At 30.4% G+C, this 27,800-nt stretch overlaps 1 protein-coding gene across 1 annotated transcript in view; it reads right to left on the bottom strand.

The window, feature by feature from the left end:
* Positions 1 to 26,697, bottom strand: part of LOC148615639 (inositol 1,4,5-trisphosphate-gated calcium channel ITPR3-like) — a 63,975-nt gene extending 37,278 nt beyond the window's left edge. Inside the window, exons 1-27 of the mRNA XM_088582087.1 lie at positions 26,598 to 26,697; positions 23,652 to 23,777; positions 17,160 to 17,233; positions 16,862 to 16,995; positions 16,308 to 16,394; positions 13,742 to 13,819; positions 12,877 to 12,957; positions 12,397 to 12,494; positions 11,736 to 11,823; positions 11,287 to 11,374; positions 10,950 to 11,057; positions 10,445 to 10,590; positions 9,808 to 9,886; positions 9,160 to 9,254; positions 8,802 to 8,927; positions 7,784 to 7,915; positions 7,256 to 7,441; positions 6,874 to 6,996; positions 5,839 to 5,943; positions 4,856 to 4,969; positions 4,565 to 4,642; positions 3,987 to 4,119; positions 3,257 to 3,366; positions 2,676 to 2,792; positions 924 to 1,074; positions 552 to 651; positions 178 to 232 (exon numbers count right to left, since the gene is read on the bottom strand). Coding sequence (XP_088438213.1) covers positions 178 to 232; positions 552 to 651; positions 924 to 1,074; positions 2,676 to 2,792; positions 3,257 to 3,366; positions 3,987 to 4,119; positions 4,565 to 4,642; positions 4,856 to 4,969; positions 5,839 to 5,943; positions 6,874 to 6,996; positions 7,256 to 7,441; positions 7,784 to 7,915; positions 8,802 to 8,927; positions 9,160 to 9,254; positions 9,808 to 9,886; positions 10,445 to 10,590; positions 10,950 to 11,057; positions 11,287 to 11,374; positions 11,736 to 11,823; positions 12,397 to 12,494; positions 12,877 to 12,957; positions 13,742 to 13,819; positions 16,308 to 16,394; positions 16,862 to 16,995; positions 17,160 to 17,233; positions 23,652 to 23,758 — 2,793 coding nt within the window. The 5' untranslated portion in view covers positions 23,759 to 23,777; positions 26,598 to 26,697. The remainder of the gene's footprint in view (positions 1 to 177; positions 233 to 551; positions 652 to 923; positions 1,075 to 2,675; positions 2,793 to 3,256; positions 3,367 to 3,986; positions 4,120 to 4,564; positions 4,643 to 4,855; positions 4,970 to 5,838; positions 5,944 to 6,873; positions 6,997 to 7,255; positions 7,442 to 7,783; positions 7,916 to 8,801; positions 8,928 to 9,159; positions 9,255 to 9,807; positions 9,887 to 10,444; positions 10,591 to 10,949; positions 11,058 to 11,286; positions 11,375 to 11,735; positions 11,824 to 12,396; positions 12,495 to 12,876; positions 12,958 to 13,741; positions 13,820 to 16,307; positions 16,395 to 16,861; positions 16,996 to 17,159; positions 17,234 to 23,651; positions 23,778 to 26,597) is intronic.
* Positions 26,698 to 27,800: the final 1,103 nt, after the last annotated feature.

Here is a 27,800-nt window from a genome sequence, read left to right as displayed (position 1 = left end):
GAATGTTTTAAACTCTATCCACAGGGATCTTTTAATCGAAATTAAATTAACGAGATTTTGGGAGTAGTAGGAAAATGGCACATTCTGCATAATAACCCTCTTTCCTACATTTTAAACGTGCAGAGTGTATTTTAGATTTTATTGAATTAAATACACATTCGAAAGAAAATGATTTACCTGCAAGCGAGAGTTTCTTTGATATGTAAGTAATAGATCTAGTACCTCTAACACCCTGTAAAATTGGCAAACATAAGGTAATTGGCAATATATTATCGTTGAGACATTCCTTACCAATCATTGAAGTAAAACATGTTAAATTTTCTGAAAGCCAAACATCAAATTATAAGACTTAAACAGTAAATTGACGATTCAAAAAGAAATATCTGCGTTAAAAGATGTGTCAGTTATTATCTGTATGATTTATTTATGTAAAGGGAAATTCAAGCACACTTGTTTGTCTATATAGTCAATACATGTATAGAGAATTCAAGCACACATGCACTCTCGTATTTGGTTTGTAGTATATCTCATATCTTGCTTACAGTACGTACTGATATTTGGCGTTGATGATTGCCTCTGTTTCTGGAGACTTTTCCCACCGCTCTAATGCTTGGTACTTGGATATAAGTTTCTTCTGTTCTTTTGTATAATCTAAAATTAGAAATAAATACTTACATTTAAATATATTCAATAAGAGAACTTCAGAAGTAAATATATATAGACGTAAAACATAACATTAATTTTCCCTTGAATGTATAACCCTACTTACATCCCCCCAAAACATATTGAAAAACGACTGTAAGAAAAGAAGTTTAAATAATTGCTAGTGAGTCTAAAACAGATTTTATGAAAAAAATATATTATTTAAAAATATTATAGACAGGTACAAAACTTTTGAATCAAATTTTAAAGATTTACAATACCCTTTTCTTTCTTCTCTTTATCTTTGTCTTTTGGAAATGGGTAGTCGTGTCGTCCATCCAAAAGATTCAGTAAAGGTGGCAATAAGTTTTTCACGTCTTCAGCATCCAAATAATATCCAAATTTTACCAAGTGGTACAAAAGCCTTACAACCTATCAGTAAAATATCAGTCAAATCATTTTGTTGAAATTCATATAACATTATAACTTGCGGAAGACCAAAAGATGATCGAGTGGCCATGGTCGTGTCATTAACAAAAACAATAATTGCGCCGTTTAACATTTGCTGAATCTTTTAATCAATTATTCCTTTTTTTTCTTAAATTTTCGATAGCTCATTTTGTCTGCTCTTCTCTGTATTTTCCCTTTTTTGCAATTGTTTTATTTCGTATTTTCGTAATTACTTGATAATTGTTTTATATGATATTTCTTTTACATTATGGAGTTTCTAGAGCATTGTAACATATTACGCTGCCTTGTTTCCGTTTTTATATATAATCGTATGTTATTCTGTTAGCTACAAAGTGTATGTTCACCATCTCTGTTTCCTTTTACACGTTTTGAATTTTAATGTCTCTGAATTGTCCTTATATTGTGCTGCTTCTCTAGGTTTTTGTCGATATTTACGAAACAGGAAGAATTAAATTACACTTGTTCTTTACAGCTATGCTTATAAATGCATGCTATATAGCGATACATTTTATATAACCGAGTCTTTGGTTGGTTTTACCACAATGATACAATCAAAATAATTTAAAAACACATTTATCATATAAGTAGCAAGCAACAAATAAATGTTTTAAATTTTGAAAATTTGGATAAATCACTACATGTTTAAGATAGATCGAACCAATATCACGGAGCTTTTTTTCTGTCATCTTAAAAAATCTCAGAGAAGTATGTATTTATTGATGAGCACATAAAGTTTAAATGATGCATAATATTAAATTATTCAAAAAGAATTTTTATATATAAACCTATATATGTTAATATTACAAACATTTCCAAAACAATCTTTCAAGGGGTAAATCATTAACGGACAAGTTTTAATAGAAATTTAATGAGAATTATAGTATAATGATAGTATTTATGTAATATCATTATTTAATAAATTTGAAAAGAAAATGTCAGATAAGTGTTCCTTATTCAAAATTTTAGAGAAATTTTATAAACATTTTTTAATAGAGAAAGAGACAACTCCATACAAAATCTATATAAAATGTTGTAAAAATCACCTCAAATATCTGGAAGTTAAGTTCAGTGGCCTACGTTTTTCAATTTTTTAAATTTTTACAGTACTTTCGTTAAAGGCATTTTAAAGAAATACAAGGAAAATCTATCTTCTAAAAATATTAGGAATGATCTACGATAAAACAACATCATTACTGAACTAACCTAAATATTAGGAATGATCTACGATAAAACAACTTGAGATCATTACTGAACTAACCTAAATATTAGGAATGATCTACGATAAAACAACTTGAGATCATTACTGAACTAACCTAAATATTAGGAATGATCTACGATAAAACAACTTGAGATCATTACTGAACTAACCTAAATATTAGGAATGATCTACGATAAAACAACTTGAGATCATTACTGAACTAACCTAAAAGCAAATCAAATACTTAAGACACGTGTGTGCTCGTTGACTTACTACAAAAGAAGTTTTACAAATTATTCAATTTTCTACATTTTACAAAAAAAAAAAACCCTAACTTTTGATTAAAAATAATTGGAAAAAAAACCTGTTCAATCAGCATATTGTGTCCTATAAAGCAGGCAAACATGCATTTGTTCTCATCTAAAAAATCTGCAATCCAATCTCGGAGAACAGGAAATATGGCAACAAGCTCTTTGACAACCTTAAAATATAAAATATGCGTTAAAACAACAATGTAAAGACTAAACCACTTTTCAAGACATTACCGTTTCCTTCTATACTCCTTGCGAATTAAGTTCTTATCTTAATATGAACACCCATTTGATAAAAGTTAAATGTCACGATCATCTGATCATGACATCATGTGATCAAATATCAGTGTTCATCAATTAATAAACAATAATAATCAAAACTAATTTGCATCTTGATATCTTCATTTTAATACCACTTATAAAATCTCCTTGACATTTATACAATTTTGATATCGTCATTATCATGCTGTTGACAAAATTTCCTTGACTTTTATTCAATATTAATATCATCAGTATAATACTGCTTACAAAATCTCCTTTACTTTTATACAATTTTAATACGTCATTATAATACTGCTTACAAATTTCCTTGACCTTTGTACAATATTAATATCGTCATTATAATACTGCTTACAAAATCTCCTTGACTTTTTTCTTCATCTTTTGATCCAACATACTCATAAACAAAGCAAATATTCGGATGATCCAGTACTGAGTAATTATTTCCTGTGTCAACAAACATGCCTGAATAATAAAAGAAACCAATGTTTTGATCAATCCATCTATCAAGTCTCACGTTTGCTATTCTATTTTCCACGAATAACTCCAAATTTCTTCGGATTATTATCACAAGCACAAAACTAAAGGTACAATGATTCTCAATAAATCTATCATTAAAGGCTGATCGTAAGGCTGATTGCAACACATTTAAAAAGAAAAAAATTGCTTATTAATGCTTTTTTACTATGTTAAGCTTTTGTTGCAGTGTTGTGTTACTTCACGCTAAAAGTCATCAATACCTAAGATGTATGTCCTAAAATATTTTTTTGCCGACCGTAAAATAGTATGTCAATCTTCATTGTAGAGGTTTTGTCTACCAAGATTTTTTTTTCTCCTACTGTACACGAATCCATAAGACTTAAACAATTCGATAAGAATTTTAATATAGCAAAGGACACTATCAAACTTTACTTTTCAAATGGTTTGTGTTATTGGTGTTAAAATCACTTTGTCTGTAAGGATTTTAGTTTTGAATACGGTTAGGCCAGAAAGACAAAAGATATATGATCTAATCTGTTTGCTTTTTGTTCGGAAGTAAATGCACTTAAGAATTACATTTAATTCATAAAAAATGTGATACTTGCACGTAGTAAGGTCGCAATATTTGGCTCTAATAGCATCTGGAAGAATATCTGACCGAAGAGAAAGGAATGTTTCTTCCCAGGTAAGATACCGCAACTCTTTTGTTAGCATGTTTATTGTGTAGTCATTTCTACCCTGAAAAAGAGTTTGATGCAACAACTTTTATATAATTTCTTTGAAATGGGTTTGATTCATTGATGTTCTTGTTAAATGAAGATATAATGTTAACGTATTAATTTTTGTGGTAATTTCCGCGGATTCTGCCAAGTGAACATATCCGCGGGCATTTTCGCAGTTTCAAAAATTGATTAGCGTTATATAGTGTTAAAAATCAATTTTGTGTGTACTATTTTTGGCGTTTTCTGTCCACCGCGAAAAAAAGCGAAAATTAGTAGGTTTACAGTATTTAATAGGTGCAAGCTGCATGGAAAATCACTCTTTTCATCTGAATATATCTTTAATTAATGAATGCAATAAAATATTCATTTATGTCTTTACATATATTTCATCAGTAACAGAGACGTCCTCCGCTTTAGTGACATAGTGGTGGTGGTCTCTATCGGATGTCAATTCAACTTACATAACACAATGCTTTGTATAAATCTAACTGATGTATCAGGAAGTCGTGTTGATCCTTGTTGTACTCCTCATCATTTGGCTGAAAGAAAACAAATACGTTTTGATACAGTTAGAAAAAAAATAAACCAACAAATTAATGTTTGCAACAAAAACTTATTTGTAATGTTTATTAGTTTACATTTGAATACCTTTTTAGTTAATCGTAAAGCTCAAACATGAATTTAATAAAACGAAGAACATTTATGAATTTAACAAATTATTAATTTTGTACTTTAAATCAGTATTTACTAACGTCAACAAATTGGTGAAGAGCTCTCCAATAACCACCACCATCAGTAGTTATATACAGAATGTTGGGTTGTCTGTTGATATCCTGGCCTCTAGCTGTCAGAAAAATACCTTTACCCTAAAATAAGATGTTTTAAAATGAAATTCCATCGAACATGTTTATGCCAAGTCAGAACCATAAATGTTGTTTCCAACTTTTTTTACCTGGTATTACCATTAGGTAAACAGACTTTCTTATTGTGGCATTTCTTCAGACTATTGTCTGTAGTTTGGGACTTTATTTTTTTTTTAATTATGTTATTACCTATCATGATGAAAACAGATATAATAAGTCGAATTTTAATGGTACACATTTTCCATAAAAATCAGAAATGTAGTCGTTTTTTTTTACTTTCATTGTGCATGCGCAATTGATATTACAACTAAATCTGTCTGAATTGATCCTTGGGTATACCAGAAACATCTTAGTTAGTTCCTGTGAATGTTTATCTGCATGTCGAACCTGTGAATTCAAACACCTCTCTAAACCAGTCAAAGCTGTCAGACCGGAAGTGATTCGGTTGAGATACGTTTCACTGCATTTTTGATTGCGGTTGTTCCTGTATATTTAATATTTCCCTACTTTCCTTACTTCCTTTTTCTAATTTTTCCTCTGTGTATTTGACTATCGCCATACTATGTACAATATGTTATAATCAAAGTGCTATATATTACTTGATGTAGGTTAAAGAAAAGCTTCGTATTTCATTGTAATGTTCTCTGAGGACTAATGATCAATTCTACATTCATACGATTTTTGTGAATTTGACTTCACTTTTTTTTTATCTTGTAGTCTTTTTGTATTATACGAGATAATAAAAATGATATTTAATTCTTTCAAATGATGACCTTTGTTTGAATTATTTTCAGTTGATTGGTTGATTTTGTTTTCTGGTCATTCATTTACTGGGTTATTTGTCTTCCTCTTTTTTTTAAATTTGTCATTACCTGTTCAGTTTGCAACCATTTCTTCACGATGTATGACTGATTATTAGGAATCGCTACATCATCACAGACACACAAAACATGTAACAAATCCAAAAATCTGTAATTCTACAAGAAACATTCAGTACAGTAACAAATTCCAGAAATCTGCAGTTCTTCACACAAAAAAACATACACTTCCTTAAACTAAGCCGTTAAATAGCAAGTGTCAATCAAAATGAAAAACTGGGTAGACAGGATTTTTTTCATTTTCCTGATATTCCACCTTGTTCTTGCAGAAGGTCGAAAGGTAAAAGGTGATATCATAATAATGATATTAAACTTTAAAATGATGAGTTAGAAATAATTTCTTTAGTACACTTAAACTGATGTTTATACAATGTAATATTTGCAACGAGGTTTTGTCGAGGGTTCATCTCACAGAAATTGCACATATGTTGAAAGATATTTTTTTCAACAGATTATCAGATGAAAGAACCTCTACTCGTGGATCGTTACGGTGTATCCAACTGCGCCATGAAAATTGATTTGTTCAACGTGTCATAGTTTTCCTTTCCTCTTTTGTTTACTCTGGACTTGACTTTTTATGAGCAACTCGGCGGGTTTTCCATGTCTTGTCTTTGTCCCTGGATTGCATTCTTTTGATTACCGCAATAATCTTGGTTCCCTTGATTATTCTCTCAAAAGTCTCTCTTAAGCTTTTTGCTTATATATGTATTTCTAGAAGAAAACAAACAAAGGGGCACAAATCAAAATACATATTTTGAATACAACTTGCTCTTTCATTTGAAAAAAAACCTTGTAGAAATCGCAATGTTTAAGTAGATGCCAACTACAACTATAAATGTATTTCTCGTAGACTAAAAAAACAAACAAAGAGAATACAAAATATATAAATATTAAATACGATTTGCGCTTTTGGTTGTAACGCATTTCAACTGCAAATGAGCAGAACTTTTACAAACGAAATACTCCATTTACAATACATTACATGTGCATCTGTGAAATTTGTCTTTATACAACAATTTGAATACTTACCTGTGATGTTTGTAGTAGTCCAACAAAGTCATCAATCTGCTCCCGAGTAATTCGGTCTACAATTTTTCTTTTATCTCTTATCAGTTCAACAATCATCTGGGCAACATTCAGTCCAATTCCTCCCTGAAAATGTAGTCCTGTTAAAAATCTTTCATAAAAAAAAACACGATTCAACTTTGTGCACCTGGTCCATGCTCCAGTTTTTAGTGGAGTCCGAGTTGCTCATTTGCTTTTGTTACTTTGTATGTATGATTTTAGTTACTTTATGTTCTTTGTTGTGTGTCTGTTTTCCATGTCTGGTCTTTGTCCCTGGATTACATTACGTATTACTACCGCATTTTAAAGTAATAATTTTCCGAAAAGTTCATGTAAGATCAATTACCTTTTGTGTGAACTGCGTCTGAAAGAACTCGATATACTTTGCAAAATATAAAGCATTCTTTCTACTTTTGCCAATCATATATGTGTAGAGAATTTCATAAGCTTCTTTAAATACGTGGATGAGGTTTTGTTCATCATGACTGCCGTCGAGGGGACATTGTAATATCTTCACTAACAGGTCTATGATCTGTAAAACATAAGAAAACAGGAGCATCTCTGATCTGAATTTAAGTTATTGTCGGTACAAATTCTACATTGATTGATATATTGTTAGGAAATGAGGTATACATGAGATACAGTTGTAAAGTAAACGATTTTTTTTATCAACTTGTATAATAGTTAATCGAAAATGTTTTGATGTTTTCTGTAATGCAGAGCATGTCATGAATGCCAATAACTGGAAATACATAGTCTTACTTAATTGAAGAATGATTTCTAGAAAACTATCATGGTGTATTAACATGTTCCTTTACAACCTGTTAATGGTTATCCATCTTTAAATGGTATCATATTGCTACTTTATTCGTACCCTCAGGTTTCTCATCAGTTTCTGTCTATTTTTACTTGGCTGGTCTTTTATCATCATGAACTTCCTTAGTTCTTCCATTGCCGTCAGTATCGTGTGGGTTTTCTTTGCATTCAAGTAGTGTCCTTCACTTCTCTGCAATTAGATGCGGATGCTAACAAAAAAATGCCTAATAACCAAAATGACTAATGCTCTAAATAAATATCAGCAAAAATTACAGAAGCGTCAAAAGTTGGACATTTCGGATATATCAAAATCCAGGTGCATAAAAACAGAAATCTGAGAGAGTAATAAAGAAAACCAAGATTCTAGCAGAAATCACAAGCATGTAATCCAGTAAAAAGAGCAGACATCAAAAATCTGACACACACAACAAAGAACATTAAATAACAAACACAATACAAAGTAAAAAAAAACGTAAATGAGCAACTATGACTCAACTAAATACTTGGAGCATGAAGCGGGTGCACTGGTAGGGTAAGCGCCCTCTGATTTTCTAGAATTTTCTCATAAAAAGTCAAATCCAGAGTAGGCGAAAGAGGAAAGGAAAACTATGACACGATGAACAAATCAGTTTTAATGGTGCAGATGGATACAACGTAACTATCCATGAGATTATGATGACGACCATAAAACTTCTGAAGTGATGACTTCAATTTTGTAGCAAGATAACCCAGTTTCAGAAGCTTAATTGTAAAAGGTCTAGCGAGATACAAAGACACGTAATTACGGCAAGCTCTGGCATAACATAGGAGTTGTGAACTCCATAGTATTGTATATACTGGAAACTAATCTACATACACAATGAAGCAACAGAATGCAATTATACATTTAAAAACCTGAAGCTAAAGAGAACAAAAATTTACACATAAATACTGCATCACTATGTTCAAACCTTTGTGAAAGCTATCCTCATGAAACATTTGTTATTTGTATTATTCATATACATTTTGTAATGTGACATTAAGGAAATCAAGAGATAAGACCGTTTCTGCAATGGGTATGTTATTTAGACACTTACATCTTCAACCAAATTTAGAAGAAATGGTACCATGCCAGCGGCAAAGTTAAACTCTGTGATATGGACCTGTTCTACATACTGTATAGTAAAGGCATCATCATACTGACTTTCTCCACTAGCTGCCACCTAAATACAATATGTAGTCAGATTTAAAATATCTTTTATTTTGTAGAATTGAATCAAGACACCCGATTGATAATAAAAACTATAAGAAAAAAAGCGAAAAGAAAATTTGCATTATCTCTCGATCATAAAGAATGTTTATCATCCATTTACCGGATCGCAGGCTATAAATTATGTTTTATCTGAAAAAGATGTCATTTCTACAGTGTCTCAAAGAATTTCTATTAACACGGACCTGTCTTACTGGTGCTGAATCCCATCTTAACCCTCGTAAGCTTTGGTCATTGCTACTTTCCATATCTCGGAACTTTTTCCTTATGTAGTCTTCATCTTGTGCAATAAAACAAAAACACAAGATGAAAGCTTAATGCAGTAACCTTCCTTGAACACGTAACATCTTATGCCAAGTTATTCATAAAAAATAAAAACCAAAATTGTTATACTTTCTTTCCGAGTTTCCAGATGTTAAAAAAATATATATTAAGGCGGAGTGTTTAATGAATATTTTTTTTTATTAAATTTAAAAGATTGACCAACATTAAAACATATACAAGGAATAGTTGTAATGCTAAATAGTCTACTTTCACCACTAAAATGTACCACAAGCATACACTTTGACTAATATAAAGTAATTAATTCTAGCTTTGTAGAATTATTGCCTTTAGACTCCCATTTAGGAGACTATCTGGATATGTTCAAATCCCCTAGGACCACAAAATGTCAGAACAAAATGTCATAGTGTTTACTACTAGACTTTAATTGAATTATATTGCATATTGGATCCAAATTAATTTGAGGGAAAAAATGCAATAACTTCTCATATAACACGTGGATTGAAACAAACACTGTCAGTATTATTGACTAATAAGGTAAACAGTCTCACCTTTAAGGGCATGCAGCCAGAAACCAGTCAAAACATGCTCTATCCTGCAATAACTTTCATATCTAATTTCGTCTCTTTCCTACAGTCAAAATCGGCTTTAATAATACAATAATCGTCAATAATTAACTTTGATCTTTACTTATTAGACAACTAAAACAAATAGCCTGAATGTAGTTTACTTAATTGGTTCCAATGAAGTAATTACTTCTCACATCGGAATACAAAATGATCGATGTTATTTTTAAAAAAAAGTATGAAACCATCTGGAAAGCCTTAATCATTTTGATCCAGTGTGTGATATAAATCGGTTAAACTTAAGTAAATGATCATTAAATCAATATCTTAACATAGCGCCATGAAGTTGTTTTTATTTTGCTTGTTATTTTATTTTTCTGAATATCACCTATTTTGTGTGTCACATAACCAGTTTGTTAAGGGTATTTTAAAACATTAACAAATTATTTAGATCATTATTGGCTTCTTTGTGAACTAACGCATTTATATTTATTTTATTCGGTTATATAGACCATTGTTTATAAAGCATATGTTGTGTATTCAGTGCAATTAATATACTTTTTCTAGTTTTAATGTGATTTGCAGACCATCTGATCTTTTAGGCAAAACATTTCATACGTACACTAAGAACAGAGTACAGCCTAAAGACCGTCTTTGGATCTTCATTATCATCAGTTAATGAGATCTCCTTTGTAGCATCTATACACAAATATTTTCTGGTTGTCATGTGTCTTAGTCTAACTTGTTGCTCCCATCGTAATATATCACCTTCAACAGTTACAAAAATATGTTTGTTTTATCATTTGTTTTTATTTCTTCGTTAGTTAAGAACATCTCGTTTACATATCCTTCCAAAAGGCACACGAATAAAATCTGACCAATATCATTGTAATAATCAAATGTTTCCAGTGCTGAAGCACCCTTTACTGTCAGTGACTAATAGAATGCCATAGCAGTTATTTGATTGTGTAAGTCGCCATTGATATGGAATAATCGACATGAACGGTATCATTTGGGAATATTCAGACTAATAATATCACCTATATTGTAATGACTGGACAAAAACAAAATGAAACAAATTATATCAACCTAATTTTCTGCATTACTTGTTTTCCCACAAATCTTACCATTGAGTATTCCATTTTCTGCTTCTATTTGCCAAAATGTATTACCAGACGTAGGAGGCGATAGAGTTCGTGGTTTATGCTGGTCCATGACACGTATTCTAAAATGTACTAAGGAATCAAACTAATAAGTTTACATGATATCAGTTATTGTTGATGATTAATTATAGTTTTCAAAGGAATATTTTGTAATTTTTTACTCAAATGTTATTGGTGTTTTCTTAGTACGAACACCAATAATGCTCCAATCAGAAATATCTTCACTTCATCCGATTAATAATTCAAATTTATTTAATTCTACTTTGTTAAATTAAATTATCCAAAAAATAAAATAGTATACCATCTTCTGTAACTTCTTCATCAAATAGTCCTTCCGCGACCAAATAAGCTTCCAACTCCTTATGAAATAACCGTATACAGCTCCCACCCTACAAATCAATAATGTATCTACTAACCAAGTTTAGGTAAATTTTCTCTAAAATAATTTGTTAATGTGGAGATGGATATAATTTTGTACTCGTCACTATGACATATGGTATTTATGATTTCTTTAGAGAATTCCGTGTTGATCTATGGCGTTATAGCACTCTATGTGGAAGAGGAAAAACTAAGCTGAAAAGTACAATTGGTATTTATATACCATAAAAATAACGTGTCATGACAATGCATCAGTGCAACTATTCTGCTTGATTTTATCAGTATGTGCCATGTCTGATTCAGCAAATTCGAATTCTTATTTTTTTCACTGATTATATACATATTTTGTATGAAACACAGAAACTATCTTACCCTAACGTAAGGGTCATGTTCAGAGAATCCTGGATGGAACCGAATAAGAGAAAATCCTGAACGTTCTACTCCAAGATTGATTTCTGATCTAAAATGGATAAGTCAGAATGAAATGGACGAACAAAAAATCAAAACCAGATGTCCAATTCTGTTCTAAAAGGCATAAGTCAGAAATAAATTGGACAGGAAATCTACAGAAACAAATGTCTGAATAAACACAGTTATTGATGCAGAATAATCAAGATTAATAAATTAAGTAGAACAACGTTAGTAAGATTAAAGACCATATATTGCCTATGATATAAAACTGCTTTAATTAAAGTCGAGGTAAAAAGACGTAGTTTTTATCTGGATAACTTTGGCAGCATAGAATCATTTACAAACAGATACAGGTTAACTATAATTGATGCTTTATGATCCAAGTGACGGTATATCTGTTTGTTTTAAAGCATGGTATCTTGGATTGCTTCCTTGGTTTGATCAGCTTTGAAGTAAAAATGAATGTGTTGTAATGATCCTGGCGTAAATAAGACATTAAATTGATAAATATTTATATTTGTATTAATGTCTGATATACAACTGGAATCATTTATCCGTATATCATCACAAACTGATATTAGCAAGTTGTTCATCAATTAAAGATAACAATTGCTTAACTTACCCAAATGTGAAATGGTCAATATCGAAAGGCTGACTTGCGTGAAAGAAATGTCCTGGTGACTTGATACTTTCGAACACGATTTGATCATAGATTTGGACCTAAAACCCAATAAAAAATGTTTGTCTTCCAATGCATGGCGTATCGTATACATGGTGTTAATCATTGGAACAAATAGTGATAGATACTCTATAAATAATTCAGGAGCGTTCACGCATTGCGAGAAATTTTCATTTAAGTAAATTGAGTATGATATTTTTGAAAATTAAATGAAATATTTTGCCATTGTAATTTATCTTAGCCAATCGCAATAAAATACTTTTAGTGCCCTATAGCCACAAGACGATATAAGCAGAAACTGCCCTTGTACTCCTCGAGGTTCCAAGATTATCACTGAAACTGTTTAACAAATATAATACAATGAGATTTAGATGGATAAACAAAAGAATGAAATTCTTTAATACATTAACATTTTGAACTTACGACTTCTCCTTCCGACTTGACTTTATACTGGGGTAATATTCTGAACTGTGCATTCTTAGCGTTGTAGTCGTGTAGCATAATCTTATAGACAAAATCTTAGTAAGTATGTAAGTTACAGAAATTTCATTTTAAAGTTTAAAAACTAAAAATGTTCGCATACCAAATGTGTAATAAAATTATAACTTGAAAGTGCAACTAAACATCAACAGTTGTAATAATAAAAAAATTAATAACGTGCCATTTTTTAACATTGACAGTGAGCTCTACAGTATTATTGTGTGACAATTTATCATATTGTCCGTGATTTCGTTTCATCTACACGATTTTCATATTTTCAAAGTAGGAGAAAAGTCTAGATCACCATTTTTTACGATGAGTATAGAGGAGATTTTAAAAACAGTGTTCCAAAGTTGGTTATAGTAGTCAGACTTAGTTTAATTCACGACTTCACCCCCTGTACCAAGTCTGGAACATATTGGCTACTTTCGTTTTTCGGTGTATTCTTGACTTTGCCACTTCACGTATTGTGTACTATGTTTCTGCGATTTGTGGTTATGAGATCGATAATTTTGTTATTACCTTTATTAAATGGTAAGGATAAAGTACAGTACCCAAAACTAAGATAATCTTCAAAAAATGAGAAATGAGACATCGATACTTTTAAAGATGGATATAAAGTGATCGTTGTCTATAACTGCTACATTTATAACTGCTACATGTATAACTGCTACATGTATATTTGTAATTTCTATTATATGTATGACATGTTGATATTGTTTTGTTTTTTTTTGTTTTCTCTTTTTTTTCTCTTTTTTTTTCTTGTATAAAATAAAAATGTCATGTCTCATTACAAATTTAATCTTACCATCATATTGTTCTTGTCACGCTGACTAGTTTGTGATGTACACATGTGAACATACTTATTGGTGAATACATGTTTTAGCTGAAAATGAATGTTTTAAAACTATATTAATCTCTTCTCAAAACACCAGTCAAAATTATAAACAGAAAGAATGTCGGTAATTTAGGTTTACTACAAATCGACAATCATATCAAATTTTGGTTCTCTTGATTACTCTTTGGTAAATATGACAAGGTTTATAGAAATTTATAGAAAAGAACTATTTTTATATTACAATCAGTAGAAAGGTGTTCAGAATCAGTAGAAGCTAATTTGCATTGCTTCATTTGAATGTATCGGTTATAAGTTATATGCTCCATTTAATAATGGTTGTAGCTAAATTTTATATTTGTTAAAAAAGCTCCTCTTGAAATGTGGAGAAGTTGGTTCTGGAAAATCACTCTCTTATGTTACTTTTGAACGAATTATTTTACTAATCAAAAAGAAACAATTGTTTCATGAAAACTATCGATGTGTAATGTATGACTATATGTTTGATTGTGGTCTATCGAACTCCCACAATATGACTCCTTTGAAAGAGAGTGTTAATCAAATGTAATATGATTGACACCAGCAAATAGTACTGATTCAATTTGCTTGACTTCAATGTTTGCGTTTGATTGTGTTAATTATCTTCTTGATTAATTACAGTCATATTATTTCTTTTCATTTTATTTTGTACTTCAAAGGTTTGCTAATATGCTTAAATTGTTTATTTTGGATATATCAAATTTGCGCAATAAATCTTGCAAGCTGTTTTCAAAAGAAACTCATTGCAAAACTTTACATAAAAATCCATTTAGGCAAAAACTCCATTAAAAACCAAATTCATATCTTGGGTGCCAAATTTCTAGTGTCATAGGTCCCCTTAACTGTTGAATACTGAATATTATTTATCTGATTTGGTAGTATTAAGGAAAATATTTATGTAAACAATTCATAAACCGCCTTTAAATGAAATAAGAAGTTTATTACTAACTCAAACCTCGCACAGCCTTTCGAAATTATTCAAAACGATTATCGATACAATCAATGTATTGAAAATCAACTAAATTTGTGAAAACAGTATCATACAAAATTAATGAATTGATGGCTAAAAAATAAACCTCAATGATACAAAAGGAAGAGGGATGTTCTGAATTTCTTATCACAGCGTTTCATGTCATTTTTGAAAAGTGCATATGATAAGTCTTTCAATAAACACAGGAAAAAAATCACCATGTTATGTCATATAAATGCAATTTATTGCATATATAAATTATATCCAACAAACTGATTCTCCAAAAGCAGTTAATTACCTCCAGCCAAATTGACAATGTCAGTTTGCACATTTTTATATTACCAATTTTAATTGTCTATTATGGTATTTTTGCAGACATTAATGGTCAACCTATACTTATATTATATTGGAATTCAATAAAACATACAATCATTATATTTAGTTACATTAGTAGAATGGGATATGTCATGCCTGTGAGCTCTTTTTATTAAAAGAAAATATGGAGCTTTGACTGACAGTAATGGTGTATTAACAGACAATTGAAATGCGAGGTAAATCTACTTTATCATTAACGTCAGGATTATAACATGCATTCTGAAAGTGGTCAAGTCTGATATGAATGCTCCAGGATATGAAATACTATTATTTGTCTTATTTTATTTTGTCTTATTACGTTTGCATCAGTGCAATACAAAGTCAAGACATTGAATTATGTGTAATTGATTCAAATTAATGTAGATAAAAGACATATAATTAAACGGAAGGATCCGTCTCCAAATCATAACTAACTGTGTACTTTTGAGGAAGATTACAGAAATGTTTCATGTACCTATGTACCTATTCTGAAAAGAACCAGATTTTTTGTATAATTGAAAAATTTTGTCATCTGAATTTAATGGATTTTTTTTACTTCCTCAATCGTTGCCTTAATGTTTGGGGATAACTAGGAATGCAGTTTCGATTAGCAATGTTCATAAACCGTTTCAATGGCACCATGTTGACATTCCAAAAATGAGTTGGTCGTTATGTGTTTAGTTTAGAGTGTTTCAAAGAAGATAATGAACAAATTGTTTTTGAAAATTATTTGCAATTAATATTCTGTATCCAAATAAAGTGTTTTCAAATTACATGACTTTGGTATTGAAACCGGTTTAACAAGAAAGAAAATTCAATGATCTTCCTTCCATTTGCAAGATACCAATATCTGTTAATGTGTTAATTAAGTTTTATGAGAAAGGGTTTCAACTCTAAAAGCCTTCTCAGGATGTCAATTAAGGGTAAATTCAGGCAAAATACCTCTTAAATGGTTATTGAGTAAAACATGTATTCATTATATTTTTTCCCCTTTTCAGTGGAGATTGAGTTGCTCATTTGCTTTTGTTACTTTGCGCGTATAGTTTTGGTTGCTTTATGTTCTTTGTTGTGAGTGTCTGTTTTCTCTGTCTGGTCTTTGTCCCTGGATTACATTCTTTTGATTACCGCTATAACCTTGGTTCCCTTGATTACTCTTGAAAAGCTGTTAGTACAAACCTGTACGATCTCACCATATCTGACACGTTTCCCCATCTGTCGTTTTTGTTCTGCAGCATTGTCGGCATCCTCTGCTTGGGCTGCAAGCTTATATTCATAATTTGTTTAATTGGATTGTGAATTGACAATTTCAGTTTTGTAGCCCAATAAATTTTACTTCATGTATTTTATCTACTTTTCACAAAAAAAAATTCAATGAAGGTTTTCATGATTATTTAAGATTTTGTTAAGGTATCAGTAACGGTGTTCCTGTAAAAAAGAATCACAAATGTGCGCTGAAAAAATGATATATTTTTATTTGTATTTGTTTGGACGGATAGGATCGTTGTCAGTTACATCATTTGTCATTTATTACATGAGTTCACTCTCATTGATTAATTCCGGAAATCTATTAAAATTTTGCTTTTGAAAAAAGTGTCATTAGAACGTGTTGTTAATTGGGAAAATATTTCTATTCTATTTGAAAATATGTCTGTTCAAGCAAAATCAACTTTCCTGTTCAAGGGAAAATAATGCGCAAACAATGGAAACAAAGTAGATCAAGTATGGTATACCTTAGCTTGGTGTATAGTTGCTGCCTTATCATTTGTTTCTAGTAGGTTAGATTGTGATGTAGCTGGTGCTGATAGCTTTCTCAGCTTCTTATTCAGTTTATATCGGTTCTGTATACATACTTCAAACACAACAGCTGCAATCACAAAAAAACAACAACAGTAAAAAAAAACTTAATTACACTAAATCCGATATCTTCTTCCAGTGATGTAACTTATTATTGTAAGGGTACTTAGTCTTGGATGAATAGAATGTATAAGCATGGCATTTTTTAAAATAAAAGTGGATAACTGTACTCACCATGGGGGTTAGGAATTTTGGTTGGTTTTTCTCTATCCTGAGCTTGGTAAATATAAAGTCCGCTATGCACTGAGCTGAAATTAACAATCAACTTATCATATGTTAATGTTATATTTATAATAATTCATATAATCTAGGGATAAAGACCAGAAAACAAAAACACAACAAAAAGACATAAAATGACCCAAATGATGCGTACAAAGTAAAAAAAGTGAACTCGGACACCATTAAAAACTGGGAGCATGGACTAGGTGCACCGGTAAGGTAAGCGTCCTCTGCTTTTCTAGAAACACCAGCCTTGTTGCTCATAAAAAAGTCAATAAATAAAAGAGGAAAGAAAAACTATGACAGGTCGAACAAACCAGTTCTCGTGGTGCAGATGGATATACCATAACGACCCACGAGTTCATGATGACAACCATAAAACTTTCGTAGTGAAGACCTCAATCTTGTAGCAACATAACCCTGTTCCAATAGCGTAATTGTATGAGGTCTAGCGCGGTACAAATAGTTGAGTAGTTACGGCAAGCTTTGGCAAAATGTATATGAAAACTCCATACGCACGTGCAGAAGGGATGTTGCCAAAGATGACAGGAAATTTGACAATACGGAATGACATTCCCGAAACTAAGATTGATAAACGATGATACGTCATTTATAAAGCGGAAACTAAGATAATAATATCTAGCTTAGCGATGTTCCTTCTTTTGGATCAGATCAGCTATAAAGTCAGCATCATAAGACTTGCAATTTTGCACTGCCGCTTCATATACACAGTGTGCAAACGATAAATGCTTTTATAAAACGATGAAATATAAAAATGAAGCATTCAATTCTTCATTCAATAGCATGATAAAAAATAAGGTAACTCACTTTTTGAAGTGAGCTGATTTGATATGTTGATTGTAAAGTATGAGAAATCTTTACTAAGAACTACATATTTGTATCTATGTAAAAAAAACATTATGCCACTAAAATATTTCCGAGTAAATTGTTATCAAGCCAATTCAATGTCTTTATCATTACAGAAACCCAGACGTTCAACGTGTCTGAAACTATCAATATAATGGCAACATTTTTGTTACATGAATATATGTTTTGACACCTATTATATAAAGACATTCACCTAACCAAATAGTTCTATACTAATTTACTTTATTTCCTCAATGTATCAAGTAATTGTAAATCAATCAGAACGTACTGTTTCTAGTTCAAATATTTTTTGCCTTAAATAGAAGCTTAAAATAAATCATAACGTCAAATTCATGGCCATTGTCAGAAAAAAAGTGAAATGATATTTGAGCAATTTATCATAAGTGGAAGGAACTTATGTCAGAAAGTAATAATAAGAAATATTGGTTTTGACCCAGATCTATCTGGATCATGATACATTGCAGGGAGTTTTGTTTCAAGAAATCAGTTATTGTAAAACTCTTGATGGGACTCTCATTCTCTAAATAATTCAACTGATGTATATATAACTTCGTAATGACGATTTTTTTCTGGAAACTTAGTCTTGATATGAAATTCATAGATACAATGGGTTTCTAATTCATGAGAAGCTGAAAACTAGTACCGTTGTAATTGCTCTGATAATGGAAACTTGTGAATCTAGGGTTAAATGTTAGAAAATGATTTTAATAGATAACTTGGAATAGTAGAATGGTGTCCCTTTAATTTTGCATCGTTCTTTTAAAAATGTAACAACATTTCTTGCCTTGTTTCGTCGGCTATTACCCACCAATACATTGTTGTTCCATTTTTTTTTCCAAAGAGTTATTTAAAAAATCCTTAAATTGGTTATATATCAATACTCATGTTCTATATGGACAATTGAACGTACCATCTCGATTCTTAACTATTGTGGATTTGTCAACAGGTCATGTCGCTACGTTAACCACATCAAGGATCTCTATGATCTTGACGACACTTATCAATAGTATACATTACATGTGCTCATACAACTCTACCAGAACATCATATTTATCGGTTACTTAATGATCAGTTTGATCAATGTTTGTTAATATAGTAAATTATTATATTTAATCCAATTTCCACTATTTTGAGAACCTTATAAAACAGTTCATGCAAACATTAAGTCCCTATTCCTTAACGATATCGACAAAAAATAGCCAAGCGTCAATAATGTAACAATGATGATACATCAATATTATTTCCGTGCAATGTAAAGTTAGTTCTTTGACTTTAACATTACGACATTTAAATGAAGTAGAACATATATAGATATCGGCATAAAATACCGACGCGTCAAAAGACATGGTTTAAACGTGAACACATGAAACAAAATGGGGTTATTAAATTTCTTTGTAGTATTCTTTTGGTGTATTTTCAGTTAAATAGGGGGATGTACATTCAAACTTTGTTGTATCCAGAATCTGAGAAGTAATAGAGTAATAGAGTAAGCTTTGTCATTATCACAAGAGTAACACGTGTACTATAGCATTTAGACCTTAATGTACTTACTAATAAAAGGAATATATTGTTTAGTACCAAGAGATCAGAACCGAATTAAGACATTGGTTTCCATAGAAAACCCGTTTATTACTGCATACAACTGAACTGCATGATACAAATATTATATCTTTGAAGTTTATGGAAATATTTCATGTCAAAAACCATTTTCAGATCCCTAACGGAGTTCAATAAAAAAAGCAAAAAAAACAACAAAACAAAGATGATTAATTGATAGTTACACTGTGGTATTTTAATTAAAGCTGGTTGACCTAATTTACCCTTGATAGCTGACCCTTGCAATATAATTTCATTAATTCTCATATATTTTTTTTTCATAGCTATATGATAGATACATTTACCATTTATGTCAGGCTGATTGAGTAATACGGACAAGACATCATATTTGACACATATACAATTTGTATGCACTTATAAAGACTTCTTTTAGGAACACTGCAGTTTTGTACTAATTAATGGTTGTATAATCTCTTTGATACTTATTACAGTATTGGGTTTAATAAATCCTTCAAAATAATGATTTTTATCATATAAAAAATATTACACTAAACTCTAAATGACATTGCGTTATATTGTGTCACACGATGTAAGAAAGTTGAATTGTTTGATTACGTGTGGAAATTATTCTCAGTATTACATAAAAGCCAAAACACTTGCATTATAGATTACACAGACTTTAAAGTATTTGATATATCTTTTATATCGAGTACGTTTGTGTTATTTGATACAAAATGTTTTAAGCAATTAAAAGAGTAATCAATGGAACCAAGATTATAGCGGAAATCAAAAGAATGTAATCCAGGGAAAAAACTGACATGGAAAACAAACACAACAAAGAACATAAGATAACCAAAATAATACATACAAAGTAAAAAAGTAAATGAGCAACTCGGACTCCACCAAAAAACTGATAGAAACGTTGAACTTAGTTATTTGGCATCCAGACATAACCTTTTAGCGTCAAAAGCAATATTTACAAGCCTCCGCTGTAATGATAAGCACTGTTTGGTACAGTAATTACACATGTGGGCTGTTTGAATACCATATCACAAATAACTAATAGACTGAAGAATAAACTACATGCACATGGCGACACAAATGGAAGCATTGAGAATTTTAATCTTGATGAAAACTGCTTTTTGTTTTAGTCATGCATATTTAGCTGAGAAACTATTTTCATCTTTTTGTGCAAAATGTACATCATAAGTCATTGCATTGTGTGTCTCTTGTCATAAATAAACTTTTATTGCTTCCCTCATTTTTGTCCAATAAAAATCATATACAGTTCCGTATAGTTTTTTTTTCCATATCAATTAACTGATTAAAATAATGTAGGTAAATGTTAAAGTATGTGTGTTAATTAAAATTATGACAATATTTATCTAATATTCAACATCGAAGTTTACAATCCTTGGTTTTAGGGATTAAGTCAATTTCCTGGCATAAATTCAATCTAGTTTTCAATATTCGGCTCCATTTCATCTCTTCTAAAATGTATGTTTTTCAATGTATAGATTAATTATTTAAACTTGAAGATGATTATTGCAAGGAATGTATAACAATGGTACATTAAATGACAAGTAACTCATGTCAGTATCAACATTGATTAAAACGGTCAGAAATCTATGATTCTTTATAATCTTCATTGGCAATAAAATTTTCATGAAAATCCTACTCAGCAACTTTGCTCCTTTGTGTTGAATATGTATTTTTGTAGATAAAGATGTGTTGTTTCAACTAAATACAATTTCATGCTTCATAAAATGACTTCAGTAAGTTTGTTGCCTTAAATAGAACGGCTATCAATAAACGAAGGCTTCAACTAAGAAAATCGGGTTATCTATGACGAAATAGATCAAATTATTTTCTTTGATTGATATAGTTCCTTTGAACTTAGGCCTACATAGCATAACTAATGTGGTTAAAAAGTCTATTGCAATGGGGAAAATGATGAATAACGGGAAAGAATATACGTGATTGACTGTTCCATATTGATGCCATTGTGATATAAAATATGTACTAGTTGTAAAATTCGTGTTCAATGCAAAACCAGTTTTGTTACATATAAAAACAATTTCTCAAACAAAATTTGGTTTCTTTTTAGGATTGTTCTTATTTCGGTATTCTAAATTTTCAATATTGGAAAAGAATAGAGGTGTTACGACAGAAATATATGAATCGTAAACTTTTTTCCCTAATGTATTTCCTGTTTGTCAAAATCTTGGGTTCGTAAAGGAATGATATTGTGCAGCTTTTAAATACAAATTTGTGTTAAAAGCTAATAGGAGAATAATTTTAATTATTTTATGAAATAACATCCTATATATATAATGGAAAGTTTGGTTTTAATCGTGTTCCATCGTTGCTTTTACTTTCTCATGAAATCTTCGTAATCTGCCTGTTGAAGTAGATGGACGAAAAGAGGGTACATTATTTTCACTTGAACTACCATTTAAAAGTAAAACATGGGTGATGATTAACTTAATAACAATACAACATGATAGCAGATTAATTTCAAAGCTCTTACAATAGCCCTTAAAAAGTTTCTCTAATAATACAGAGCAAAGGCCGTCCTGTCTATTGTATTGTATCTATTAAAGAATGTTTTGTATGAATAAAAGTTTATCATCTATTAAACCATTATAGTGTAAAAGTCGGTACCGTCAAATATGCCTACGGTTAGTCATAATAACATGATCGTTATATGAAATGATGTATGTATATTGTGATTGTGTTAACCCATACCATTTCTGGTAATATTTGACAAAACCGACTGTTTCTTGTCAAATGTCTATATTGACGGTATATAGAGGGGCACTGAACTTACACATCGAATAACATTCATATCTTGCATATCATTTGTACTCTGTCCATGTGTTCCATATCATAAATGTCATATTTATATTCTTCCAAAACACAGATACATTTGGTTTACCTTATTACCATTAATGGACGTTTGGAAATCAACTACACCATGAAACAACTATTGAACTCTGTCATATCAAACATGTGACAAGATCCTTAATTCTTAATTGATATTGACAAATAGAATGTGGATAAACTAAGATTATATAACCTTCAACACACTAATTATGCTCTGCATTCTGAATGATTATCTTTTGGTCTGTTATCATTAATCTCATGAAGAAATCTGCATACGTTTGGAAGATGCAGTGTCGGTCGAAACATATTAAATTAAGGTAGATCATACCTAATATTCCTGGTAGATAGATATTCCTAGTTTTTTTTCGAAAATTACCTTGAATGAACATACTTCAGAATTTTAATATAAAAACATTGGTCACCGAACTTGAGTTCGAGACTATTAATATTTACAACATTTTATGTGAATTCTGTAGGGAATTTTAACTCTTTCGCGTACTATTAAAAAGTGGTGGATTAGATTTCACATAAATTCATATAAAGAACAATAAACTGACATTCTTTCATATTTCAAGAAGAAAATTTGGGGTCAGCGAATTCTTTTTTTTTATTGTAATATTTAAAAAATAAAACTCCAATTACATTTCTATAGAACATTATCCCGCCAATTATATTTCTATACAACATTATCCCGCCAATTATCTCTCCTTGAAATAACGTCCCGCGAATTATCTCCCTTTGAAAAGGTTTTTTTACAGTAATTTTATCATACAAATTGTTATGTACATTTTTTTAAAATATTTTGAAGACATCATTTTTCCATCATTTAAACACTAGTAGTTAATTGAAATTTTGCATATGTACGTATGTCTTTACAAGTATTATCTACCTTAATTAAACACTTTCGGAAAAATATTTTGTTACTGAAGCTTCCAATATATGATTGGTATTTTTTGTATTTACTTATAATGGGCGATTCGTTTTACTTGTAAAGTCCCTCTGTGCATCTTGTTCACAAATATAAACAAGCACTTAACATGGGGAGTGAGACTATAGTTATTGTATATTTTATATATGATAGGAATATACTTAACGACAATCGGTTTGTGTACTTGCCTTGACTGTACGCTGTAAGCATACCCCTCTGTCTCTACCGAAAACAAAGCGATATGGTCACCAACACAAAGGTACTCTCCCATCGAATGATTGGTTGTTAACATCATATTAGCTTAAATCTGTTGCCTGTAAATAAATATTTCATACACATTTAACACATCGACTTCAAGTGAACAGCCTTAAAGGACAACATCCCAAATACTAGTGACAAAGAAATATAATGATATGTTGGGTAAAGCAGTACGGATTTCCTTACTTAAAACCACACAGTATTCAAGACCCATATAAAACAAATAAGTAAAGTTTAGACAACCCAGTTACCATGGTAACATCATTTTAATCATTGATACCTATTACATTATTACTAGTATGATGTTCTTTAACGTTATAGTAGACAAATCATTAAAGTAACTTATAGTGGGTATCCTGTAATGCGCATCCAGTCTCTTAAAATATTGAACTCAACAGAATGTCTTTGGTACATATAGAAACTTATGTTTTATTCGTGCAATTTTGTGCTATGAACATGACGTCATCAATTTGTTATATACCTTGACTTAATACACATTGAACAAACAATATTAACAAATAAAAGCACACAATTTATTAAGTTTTACCTTTTTAATTGTTTCTTAGATAAGATTGGTGCAAATCAGCACAAAACATAGAAGACGGTGCTAAAAATGAGAGAAGCACTCGTGGGATAACAAGAACTTAAATCAATAACCCGGTCAATAGATGGTGTGACAATCTTTGCGATTTTAGATGTATTTTCTGTAACATTTTAGTAATCAACAATCTTATATATGGCTAATCAAGTTAAACAGAATAATAAAGACCAAACTTATAAATTATCTTTTTTATAGTAACAGACCATTACATAAAAAGTGAATGATGATTAAAATAACTTACAAAATAAGACCATGTGTGTCATACCGTTTCTTCATAAGCTTACTGTTCTGCATTTTACCTCATTTATTTGACTTCTGTCTGAATCTCAATGTATTTTATCTAAGAGATTGGCGAATAATAAGTTTGATATTTTAAATAACTGGATGTTAAATGAATACTTGACTGTTGTTGATTAAAAATAAAATACCCATGTATAAAACTCATATCGAACTGAATCATTGCACAAATACGTGTACGAGGGGCAAACGAAGTGGGAGAAAAATATTATGTTTCTTATGAAGAATGTAGAAGAGCTTTAAATAACAAACACCTGCCAATTAAGAATTACCATAGTTAGTACGTTATTGAAAATATGCATCAAACATACCGCTTCTGGGGATGATATCGCCATTGGGTATTTTCACAGTTCCGTGATATCATTTATTTATTTATTTATCTATTTATTTTCTTTCTTTTTTTTTTTGGACATAAATTATGGAAATATGTTACTCTATTTTAATAATGTCCTTTCAATTTAATAACGAGTGGCGTAGTTTTAAGTTTCTAACGTGCGAAAAGACAGTCCTGTCGATACATAAACAAGGGCGCATATTGAATCAGAATTCTATAGCTGTGACACAGATTATTTCTAAAGTTTTAGCAATAAGATATTTTTAAATATTGTTTTAAACATCAACGTTGTAAGTTGATGACGATAAAACTAATTTGATACTTTTTAGAAAGGAAAATTGATGATTCGAAATGATAAATTATAGCCATTTGGTTATATTGTAAGTACTTTCTGTTTCCGATATTGTAAACAAGGTTAAGCTTTGAGACAGACTTTGATCGCTGTCTTATCTAAAGTAAGAACATTTCTCTTAAATGCTAACTCTTTCCTTACAAATAGTAATACTTTGACTCAATTCGATTGTAATATTTTATGTATATATTTTATCTTCATTTGGAGCATTATAGTTTATACATATAAAAGTCATTATTATTATTACACTTAAATAGGTAGTTCAAATACTCTAGCTAATCTACAAAAGTTTTCAAAATCTACATTAAATCAATGCAGCCTTGTGGAGTAACTGGTATTTTAGTGATACTAAAGCTTTAATTACGGATATAACGATGTCTTAAGAATCTTGATCGTACTTTTAACCAAACTTAATCATAAAATACATACTTTTGTATGCAAGTTTATATATGCAGTACAATTCGTTAAGCCATAATCACACTGTGGAAAACAAATGAAGACATTAAAAACTAAAACATGTTATTTTTTATGAATTGAAGTCCATTAATCTTACTTAATGTTTTGTCCTGAACTTTGAAATATCATACTTACGTAATCAGTAACGATGTATTGTACTTCAATATCTTTCCGCAGCAAAAATTCACGCTCTCGAGGGTTTTTTTTAAATATAATTCTCGGAATTCAGTACTTTTATGTTCAATATGAAAAACTCATGTGGTAAGGTTAAATCCTTTATAAATATCACGACAACGGTTCGTGTGGTTCTGACATGGATTCATACGGCAATTATAATCAATTTGGAAATTCCTCTATTAGTCGAATTAAGTATGTTTTTAACTTAATCAAAACAAAATATCTTAATGAAACTTTTACCGGGTCTATGGCATTTTAACTCCTAAATGAGAATAGCATAATAACAAAAAATAATAAACTATTGATCTAACATATTTCGAAACGTAAAACGGACAAAAACTGTGTCCATGCTTTTTAATTAGTTCTGTTAATCATTTCAATTAAAAGTTAAAATCATAAGATGATACGATTCTACAGATTTGAATTTTAAATATATTTTTATTTTATTTTATTTTCATATGGAATATGACTAAAACATATATTAATAAAATGAGACAAAAAAAAACGAATTTGTGTTGTTAGTTCTAAAGTTTCTGTTACGTTTCAGCAAACCAAGATCCTTTCATGCTATTTCCAAAGATAAAAGTATAGTATTATATGTATCAGAAATAAAGAGAAATTATAAGATTCAATAGAAAAGTATTGAAGAATAAACTTACTTAAAGTTGTTAGGTATATTCCATAATAACTTTTGTTTTATCCTAATTAGTTATCATCCCTTAGTAGCGGTATTGTAGGCTAACGTTGGAATGGAAACAGTAGCATTCTGGTGAATGTTATAGGCTATCAGGCTAAATTGGATTGATCATTCGCCTTGGGATGTCCGTAACGACACAGAGGCTGCTTTATACATTATACATCTTGTAATTACTTGCTTTTTATTTGGTAATCATACTGGATTACAGAAATAGTAGAACCAACTTGATTGCAATCCAATGTTTTATTACAAAAACAAAATGCTTTTGTGCCAAAGTTGGAATGGAAAGGCATCTTTAAACCGGTTTAAATTTCAAAAAGGAAATATTTGTAAATCGCCCATTTTTCTTGCTATCTTTCATATATCCACCAAATTTTTGAAGGTGTTCTTCTTTCTGATCGAATATACATATTTTTTTAATGAAATGAGTCTTCCCATTAATAGTCAAGTTAAGTGGACTTTTTAAAACATCATATCACGATCTACTTTTTATGATAATCGTTACTTAGAGTGGTATAACTGTTGACTGAATCTTTAGAAAAAAATGTTCGCCTTCTGTAGTTCACAGAAAAAAAAAGTTGTGTGAAGTAAACTACATGTGTACATGTTTAAAACAGAATTTGGAAAATAATACTGTGACTTAATCGATATTTCAAAGTAGACTGAAAATGACACAATAAATGCAGACACAAATTATCTTACAACTTTCATATGTACACTGTACATTCTTTGCTTGTTTGAAACACCGGAAAAACTAAGAACGGAATTTATGTCTTGAAGGATGATGAATTAGTATCGGTCTAAACGTTTTATGCTAGACAAGAGGTGATTTTGAAACAATGACTTGAATTTTGAAATTACATCACAAGGACACGAAATCATTCGTAAATCTTTTGATGTTTCAAAAAATTATGTTGTTCTTGGTTACAAAACCACATATTCTTCTAAAACATCGCAGAAGGAAAAAGTGTGCTACACAGAAAAGCAGGTTTGCGATATGCTTGATTTCCTCGTTAATAACATATTTGTCACATTAAGATGAGCTATTTTTCAACAAGTTGGCATTCCAATGGGCACTAACTGTGCTCCTCTCCTAGCCGATTTATTTTTATATTCATACGAAACTGAATTTTTCAGAAGCTCGTAATTTAAAAGATTCTAAAGC

Source organism: Perna viridis, chromosome 5, assembly GCF_037379345.1.
Source record: "Perna viridis isolate PV_CMFRI_1.1 ecotype Kerala chromosome 5, ASM3737934v1, whole genome shotgun sequence".
Classification (NCBI taxonomy): Eukaryota; Metazoa; Mollusca; class Bivalvia; order Mytilida; family Mytilidae; genus Perna; species Perna viridis.
This window is presented reverse-complemented; position numbering and strand designations above follow the sequence as displayed.